This window comes from Neovison vison, chromosome 11, assembly GCF_020171115.1.
Source record: "Neovison vison isolate M4711 chromosome 11, ASM_NN_V1, whole genome shotgun sequence".
Classification (NCBI taxonomy): Eukaryota; Metazoa; Chordata; class Mammalia; order Carnivora; family Mustelidae; genus Neogale; species Neogale vison.
The window spans coordinates 67,776,954-67,785,284 of record NC_058101.1 but is presented as its reverse complement, the minus strand read 5'-3'; the positions used below and the strand labels follow the sequence as shown (position 1 = coordinate 67,785,284).

The window sequence follows — 8,331 nt, the reverse complement described above, 5'->3', positions numbered from 1 at the left end:
CGCGCTGCGCCGCCCGGCCGGGTGCATGCATTGTGGGCCTCCCGACATGGTCTGCGAGACGAAGATCGTGGCCGCCGAGGACCATGAGGCGCTGCCGGGGGCCAAGAAGGACGCGCTGCTCGCCGCCGCCGGCGCCATGTGGCCCCCGCTGCCCGCCGCACCCGGGCCGGCCGCAGCTCCCGCCGCGCCCCCGCCCGCGCCCGGCCCCCAGCCCCGCGGCGGCGCTGGGGGCGCGGGGCCGCCGGGGGGGCGCGGCGTGTACATCCGTGAGTTCCGCGCGGCCGAGCAGGAGGCGGCGCGCCGCATCTTCTACGACGGCATCATGGAGCGCATCCCCAACACGGCCTTCCGCGGCCTGCGGCAGCACCCGCGCACACAGCTGCTCTACGCCCTGCTGGCCGGTCAGTGCGCTGGGAGCCCGGCGCGCTCCGCCCGGCCCCTCCGGGAGCAGACGCGCCGGGCGCCCTCGGCCCCGCTCGCCCCCACCTCGGGGCCCGGGCCTGGCAGCGTTCCCGTGCCCGTCCGGGACTCGGCCTGGGAGGGAAGCGGGCCCCCTCGGGGGGCCCCCCTCGCTCGCGCTCCGACGCGCACCCGCGCGCCACCGGCTTTCTGCAGCGGCCTGGGGCGAGGTGGCCAACGGTGGTGGCGTCCGGGCTCCCGGCCAAGGCGCGCCGGGCGGGGGCGTGGGAACAAGCGCCGGCGGAGGGGAGGGGGCTGCGGGCCGGGAGAGGGCCGGGGTCGCCGCCCGCGTCCCCATTCTGTGCTGCCCCGCCGGCCCGGTTCCTTCCCGGGTCATCGCGGGTGGGGGCGGGGTGGCGGCAGGTAGCGCCCGCGGCTGAGGCTCCGCGCCTGGCGCGTGAACTATATATAATCCGCGGGGCGGGGGAGGCTGCCTCGGCTTCTCCAAGTGCTAATTTATGAGGGGAAGACAGCCAGCTCCCCGGGGTGCCGGAGGAGGGCGAGCATCGAGGAGGCAGAGTGAGGGGGCGGAGGGGGGGCAGCCCCCGCAGGGGCTTTGAGGCCTTTCTTCCGAAGCCCCGGAGGGTGGTTGTCCCCATTTCACAGGTGAGGAGCTTGAGGCTGGGGCTTGTTACTTTCCCAAGGTCATGCAGCAAAAGTGACTTGTGCTGTAGGTTTATGGGCTCCGGCAGCCCTGATGAATCTAGAAGCAATCTCCGGCTTCCCTACCCCCTCCCTCCGGACCCTCCTCATAACCCCCGGTGCTGGCCCTGGGGAGAAGTTGGTCCTGGGGCCTTCTGCTGGAAGGTGTCCCTTTCCTCTCCCACTTTTGCAACGGTGAGACAGCCTACAGGGGCCTGGGAGCTTCCCATCTGGCTAGAGTGGCAAGGGTGTATGCTGAGCCCCTTCCAGGGATGGGGGCCCCTCCAACCCTGCCTGGGGCTGTTGCCTCTGGCCATTGAGGGCAGCCGGCCCAGAGGCGCCTGCTGTGCTCAGGACGTTCAGAAGTCCTGTGATGTCAGACTCCCAATCAGCCTGCCTATAGGGTAGCGAGTTTGGGAATAGGGCAAAGCAGCAGGAGCAGGCAGGCTTGCCTAGTGCTCCTCCAGGGGGACAGTCATAGCACCTCTGGCAAGGCCTGTCTGCGCCTGTGTCTGGCTGGCATATTTAGCAGGGAGCTGGCGGGTGGGGGGTCCCCCGGTCAGCCAGGCAGATGTCTGCCGCTCACCGGGCTGTCCTCCCCCTGCAGTGCTGTGTTACGCCCTGACCCGCTCACTGCTGCTGACTTGCCTGGTGCCAGCCGGGCTGCTGGGCCTCCGCTACTACTACAGCCGGAAGGTGGTCCTGGCTTACCTGGACTGCGCCCTGCACACAGACATGGCCGACATTGAGCAGTACTACATGAAGCCTCCGGGTGAGCCTTCCACTCCAGCCCCATCCTGTCCCCTCCCCTCGCTCCTCTTGCCCTCGAGCAGCCCCTCTTGCTGGGGGGCTGCCCTAATCCCAAGCACCTCAGACAGACAGGCCCCGGAGGGCAGGGATGAGGGGGGATGGCCAGGCCTGGGTGGGCCCAGGCTGCTGCACCCCTGGGACTTGCCTTTGGAGTCAGGGAGAGCTCTGGCTGCAGGTTGGAGGTGCAGCAGGTGGGCAGGGCGGGGGGAGTGTCGGCCGAGCTAGGTCCTGGGTGGTGAGGCAAGGCCCCTGAGTGTGCACCCAGACAGACCCTGGGCCTCTGTCCTGCCTCCTGGGAAGAGGGGCTGCCACGTGTCCCGGCTCTGCTCTCCGTACTGATTGTACGTTGCATTTCCCCAGAGCTCTCGGAGGGGCTGGGGTCTGCTGTACTTTGCCAGGGGTCGGGCTGGCCTGGAGTGCCAGGCGCAGAGGGCTTCCTGGTGGGGAGAGGGTTCTGGGGGTTCTCTGAGGGTTGGGAGCCCTGGAAGAGCAGGGGTGTTGAGTCCCCACTTCTGGTCTCAGGGCCACTCAGTGAGGCTGAGGGTCTCGGCCCAGCACCCTGGCCTTCTGTACAAGGAAGGGCTCAGTCTGGTCTGGAGCTGCCTGCAGCTCCTTGGGGGCTGTTCTGGTTGTCCAGGCTGAGCCCAAGGCAGGCCCAGTCCTAGGAGGCTGGATCCCAGGGTTTCTTTACGTCCGGAGCCAGAGAAGGGAGGCTTTGTCTCTGCCCTCTGGGATGTGAGGGTGTCCCAGGTGCCAGAGGGTTCCCAGGCTGGGGAAATGGAACAGTGTGAGCCCCAGCAGTTGGTGAGGGCATAGAGGAGCCTGCTGAGGGCCACAGAAGGACAGCGGGGGACAAGAGAGGCACAGTATACCAGTGCAGGGGTGCCCCACCTTGGCACTGCCGGCTCCCATGCCTGCTGGCTCCCAGGGAGCCGGCCCATCCTGCGTTACCCTGCCTGCCCTCCCATTCCCACCACTGCCAGGCTTTGGCACCTTGGGTTCTCTTTGACCCTCTCATAAGCTTGAACTCAGCTTATCAGCCTCCATGGAGTTGCCAGGGACAGGAGGGAGCGCGAGGGCCAGCCCCACCTCACTGGTGCCCAGGTCCAGACTGCTGAAGCAGCAGGGGGCTCAGGGTGAGGGCCAGGGGGCAGCATGAGGACCCTGCTCTTCCTGGGCTGCAGTCTTCCTGGGTGTGGGGCGGTGCTCGCCCTCCTGGGACGCCTGCTAGGTTGCAGGAAGGTTCCACTGAGGCAGGGAGGCTGGACCACAGCGGCCAGGGCCAGGCTGCTCAGGGTAGGAAGACTTGGTCTGGCCTAGGTGTGTGAGGGGAGCCAGAAACCCTGGATGGAGGGCAGGCCAGCTATTGGGGGGGTCCATTGGGGCAGTGAGCCCTCAGCCACTGCTGAGCTCGGGGTAAATGCCAGGTCTCCAGGTATGGTGGTGAAGGGGACAAGGGCCCTTTCTGCCCAGCTGATGCCGGCAGACAGGACAGTGGGGGACTCTTGGGGGTTGGGTGGAGGGGCAAGGTCATGTGCAGAACCTTGATGGGGGAGAGTATGGCAGCTTAAGGAGAGCAGGTGGGGGTGGTTGGTGGTAAACACTTCTGTGGGGGTTGGAGTGGCCGTGGGAAGGGCGAGTGTAGGTGGGGCTCCTCAGAGCAGGCACCCCTGTTGGCCAGTCTCTGCCTCCTGGGGCCCCTGGGCCTATGGTCAGCAGAGGTGACCAGACTCTCATGCCCTGCAGGCCTCCCCACCCACTTTCATTCTCTCTCTTCTTGCTTCTCTCCTGATCCCCCTTTGGCCATCCTCTTCCTCTCCCTGCCCCGTGTGGGACTGTGATTGGTCCAGGCCTTGGGTGGGGACAGCTGGCCTGGCCACTGGACTCCTGCCCAGGAGAGGCCAGGGTCAGTGGGAGGTATGCAGTGGTGTCCATCTGTCCCCGTTCTCCCCTTGGACCATCCTCGGAGCCTGCCAAGGGCCTGCTTCTGTGCCCCGATCCAAGCAGGCCACGGGGCTCCCAGGCTCCTCCTAACCCAGGAGCGTGGTGGCCACAGGACCTCCTGAAGTCCCTAGGGCATGGCTCCCAGAGGGATCCTGCTGCCCTGGCCTGTCCTCCCAGGCCCCCCGAAGTCCCCATTGTCGGGGTCCTTCTTGAGGTCCGCTCGTGGCACCTCTCTCCAGCTCCCTGGTGTGGATGCATGGGGACAAGTATGGTGGACCCCAAGTGGCTGGGAGCCAGGGCCTGTCCGTGGCCATTCACTGCCCATCCACGCATTGGCTCAGGGGTAGCTGGGCAGAGGAGGGGTCTGCGTGGCTGAGGGTTGCCCAGCTCTTGGCCACTGAGGGAGGGACTCTGGCCCTGTAGCTCTTGTCTGCCTGGCCTCAGGCCCAGGGCAGGGCCTCTGTGGATGACAGGCAGGTTGGGCCCAGCTCTTTCAGCACCGAGGGCCCTGGAGGGGCAGCTTTGTCGTGCCACAGCCCTGACTGCCATGTCCCTGCAGGCTCCTGCTTCTGGGTGGCTGTGCTGGATGGCAACGTGGTGGGCATTGTGGCGGCACGGGCCCACGAGGCAGACAACACGGTGGAGCTGCTGCGTATGTCCGTGGACTCACGTTTCCGTGGCAAGGGCATCGCCAAGGCGCTGGGCCGCAAGGTGCTGGAGTTCGCGCTCGTTCACAACTACTCGGCGGTGGTTTTGGGCACAACGGCCGTCAAGGTGGCCGCACACAAGCTCTACGAGTCGCTGGGCTTCAGACACATGGGCTCGAGTGACCACTACGTGTTGCCCGGCATGACCCTGTCGCTGGCCGAGCGCCTCTTCTTCCAGGTCCGCTACCATCGCTACCGCCTGCAGCTGCGCGAGGAGTGAGCACTGCCTGCCTGCCCGCCGCCCACCTGCCGCCCGGCCACCCCGTCCGCCCGTGCCCGCCTGCCCACCACCCGGGCCCGCTTGCAGGCACTCCCCTTGGCGTTTGTGGTGGGTGTTTCCTTTCCACCATCACGCGGTTCTCCGGCTGGCTTTCTGGGGAGCGTGGGGCCGCAGCTCCTGTGTGACATTCTCGGGACTGGTTGTGTGTAGCCCCGGCCCCACGCCCCTCAGCCCCCAAGCCTGCTGGGGCTGCGTCCTGAAGAGTGACAGCATGGACCGCCACGGGCCCACGTGGCTGTTCAGCCTGCGCGTGGGGCCCCTCCAGGCCCACCGAGCACAGAGCCTCTGTGGCACGGCCCCCACCCGGCAGATCCCCGGCCGCCAGCCAGGCTGTGGCCCCAGGAGACCAGACCTACTGGGCTGGCCGGCCATTGGCCCGCGGGGCACCGAGCTGGCCACGGGCCCCGCTTCGCTCCGTGCATGCTGAGGACATGGCCTGGCTGCCGCATGCCCACGGCCCTCTGCCCCGCCGCCCCCGCTCAGCCTGGGCCGACACCGGGCAGTGCCCCCGCCCAGCCTGCCAGCCAGCCGTGGCCGCCCACCTGCACTTGGGAAGGCTGGCCCTCCTCTCACCACCCCTGCTGCCCCTGCCCCAGCTCTGCTTTGACACCGAGTCACGAGTCACATTTCTTTCCTTTTGGTCCCTGCCCCTCCCCCACCCGGGCTTCACTGATGGCATCATCATCCAGGTGTGGTTCCCGCAGCCACCTGTGGCCCAGCCTGGTCAGGGTCTTTCAGGAGAGCAGGGTGGGGGCGCAGTGGTGCGGTCGCCTACCCCCAGGCCCAGCTGGATGATGGTGGCCTTTCCCAGACCTCCCTGAGGACTGCTCTGCCTCAAGGCTCATGGGCTCTGCCCTGTGAATCTTCCATAAGCCAGGCCGCTGCCCACACCACCGAGCCCACAGCTTCTCCCAGCCTGAAACCGACCTATTTTTTAATAAGTTATTTAGACAGAATAGCACTCTGCATGACTTTAATTCTTGGGACAAAATGGTAGTTGATACCTTAACACGCACGCACACACACACACACACACACACACGTGTGGTCTAGAATATGCACTATTTCTGGCCCAGTTTGGTGGGGGTGGGTGGCCGGGTGAGTAGAGTGTTTCAGATTTTGAAATCTGGAGTGAGACCCTAACATAGCACTCTTTCCCTCAAAGAGCATTTCTGGTGGAGGCTCTGGGCTGCTCCCGTCCAGCCTCGACTTGTGGGACTGAGGTCAGCAATGGCGGCAATTTCCCTGCTGACCCTGGAAGGAGTGAGTGCTGTCCACCTTGGCCAGGAGGCGGGCGTGGCAGCCTGGCTGTGCTCCTGGCCTCTCCTTTCGGGGTGGGCGGTGGCGGTCAGGTGTGGGGTGGCCTGAGTGGGTGGAGGAACGGGGTCGTTGGCAGTGGCCACGTGTCCAGCTTGTGAGCCTGGACCCGGCCGTGGTGGCAGGAGGGCCGTTGGTGCCCACTGAGGCCCCTTTATTTCGGGAGCTGGGAAAGGGGGGATGGCAGGCATTGTGGGCCATGCAGCTGGGTCCCACGTAGGGACACAGAGGGGACATTCTCAGGTGCTTCGGGAACAAGCAAATGTGTGAAGCAAGCCCAGTGTCCCGAGGGGCCTTTCTTGCTGTCTGCAAACGAGATATTCGTAGAACATTGTACAGACCCCGCTCTCCCCTGTACATTTCTCCCTGGTGGCGTCCGGTCCCTTCTTGGGGACGGGGGTTTTGTAGACTGTACAGAAATCGGCACCCTATTTTCTTGCAGCTCTCAGATTTTGTTAATCTGGATTATACAGACAGACGTAAAGTGTTTTAGCAAAATGGAAAACAAACAGTTGTGCCTTTTTCCTCTTTCTGTTTAGTTTGGTTTTGGCTTGGGGTGGCCTTGGCTGGCGTTGGGCGTGTTGGGGGCTGCGGCTGGTCTGAGGCCTGGTGGGGCAGGTAGGACAGGTGGGCGCCACGTGGGCCCAGCCTGGTGGGCAGTGTCTTGTCAGTGGGAGCTTGGGGGTGCTGCGGCTTCCGTTGATCCTGTGCCTTTGGAGCCTGGGGTCCCTGGTGTGGGGACATGTGGGTGGGGGCCAGAGCTGCCAGCATCTGGGTGACATTGGCCAAAGCAGGTGGCCCCAGTTGCTCCTGGGAAGACATGTGGCCCTCCCCTATCCTACTGGTGTCTGTCTGTTCATGTAGGATCTATGGGCTGGGGGGAGGGGCTGCAGTGTCTTTCCCAGTCTGGTGGCCCAGGGTGGCCTGTGGCACCGGCTGGGTGTACCCTGTGCTTGGGACAGGGCCTTTGCCTGGCCCATGTGTGGCTTGGCAGCCCCCAAGATTACCAGGGGAGCAGATCCCCCATCCTTTCCCGGGGCCAGAGGCTGGGCATACTCGTGGGGGATGCCTATCCCTGGCCGGCCACTTCCCTCCAGCCTGGGAGCTAATCCTCCACAAACGTGCACCGAGATGTGAATTTTATACATTTGTAGAAATTCTGATGTTACTACTTCTACCTCTGTGAAGCACCTGCCTGGGTTTCCACTCAGTGGTGTGTCTGGGCAGCTCTCTGCACTGTCAGGCCCTGGGCACACCACCCCCCCACCACTGCTGGCCTCCTGGGCCTCCCCCAGTGGCTCCTGCTGAGGCCTTGGGAAAGCAGGCCCCCAGACATGGCCCCCATGCTCAGGAGACAAGGCTCCTAGGACTTTTGGAAGCCTCTGTTTTTGGATGGGAAAGCGGGAGGTGGAGTGTTCCAGAGTGTTTTTGTTGGATGAGCCTGGAACATAAGCCCAGTGGGTAGCTCCGGGCAGTGGGATGCAGGGCAGCTGAGACCTCTAGCCTCTCGGGATGGCTCAGCGTCACCAGTGTTCCTGGGGCAGCACCCACTGCCCAGGGAAGGGGTCTGAGGAGAGCTGGGGTTGTTTGTGGATGCCGAGGTTGTTCCCCTCTCCCCTGTACCCGCTTCTAGCCAGGCCTCCCATTGCTTCCCTTGAGTGAATAGGGCAGAGAGATGGGCCAGCCTGTCTCAAGGAAGGTGGGGGGTGGCCCTACAGCTGGGCTGAGGACAGGAGGTCCTCAGGCAGCCCCCATTCTGGCCTGGTTGTCCTTCCTCAGAGAAGATCTTTCCAGTGGACAGGCTGGGGGCTGCTCTTCACATGGCTTCCTTGGGAATCTGGCAAGTGCTCAGGAGGCTCTTGCGCCACAGCGAGTCATGCTGGCAGTGTGAGTGCCCACCCCTACCTGCCCCGCCCCCTGCCCCGCTCCTGATTGCCCCTGCCCACCCTGCCCTGTCCCTGCCTACCCCTGCCCTCCTTGCACCCTGGCCTGGCCCTGCCCGCCCTGGCCTGCCCCTGTCTGCCCTAGCCTGCCCCTGCCCACCCTGGCCTGCTGTGGCCCACCTCTGCCCGTCCCTGGCCCGTGCCTGCCCGCCCCTGCCCGCCGTGGCCTGCCCTATGTGGCTTTGAGCCTGGGCCCCTCGCTGGGCTGGGACCAGGTCAGGGGCTAAGC

General features: G+C 65.2%; 1 protein-coding gene across 1 annotated transcript; it reads left to right on the top strand.

Annotated features, from left to right (window-relative positions):
* Positions 1–6,668, top strand: NAT8L (N-acetyltransferase 8 like). The gene is made up of 3 exons (XM_044267931.1): positions 1–401; positions 1,709–1,873; positions 4,415–6,668. Exons 1-3 carry the CDS (start codon positions 26–28, stop codon positions 4,780–4,782), a joined length of 909 nt encoding a protein of 302 aa, XP_044123866.1. The 5' UTR covers positions 1–25; the 3' UTR covers positions 4,783–6,668.
* The last annotated feature ends 1,663 nt before the right edge of the window (positions 6,669–8,331 follow it).

Bases quoted from the DNA above. Each gene is read 5' to 3' on its own strand.
- NAT8L (XM_044267931.1), top strand. From the start codon at position 26: ATGCATTGTGGGCCTCCCGACATGGTCTGCGAGACGAAGATCGTGGCC. The intron at 402-1,708 runs GTCAGTGCGCTG...CTCCCCCTGCAG, and splicing joins GCTCTACGCCCTGCTGGCCG to TGCTGTGTTACGCCCTGACC. The intron at 1,874-4,414 runs GTGAGCCTTCCA...ATGTCCCTGCAG, and splicing joins GTACTACATGAAGCCTCCGG to GCTCCTGCTTCTGGGTGGCT.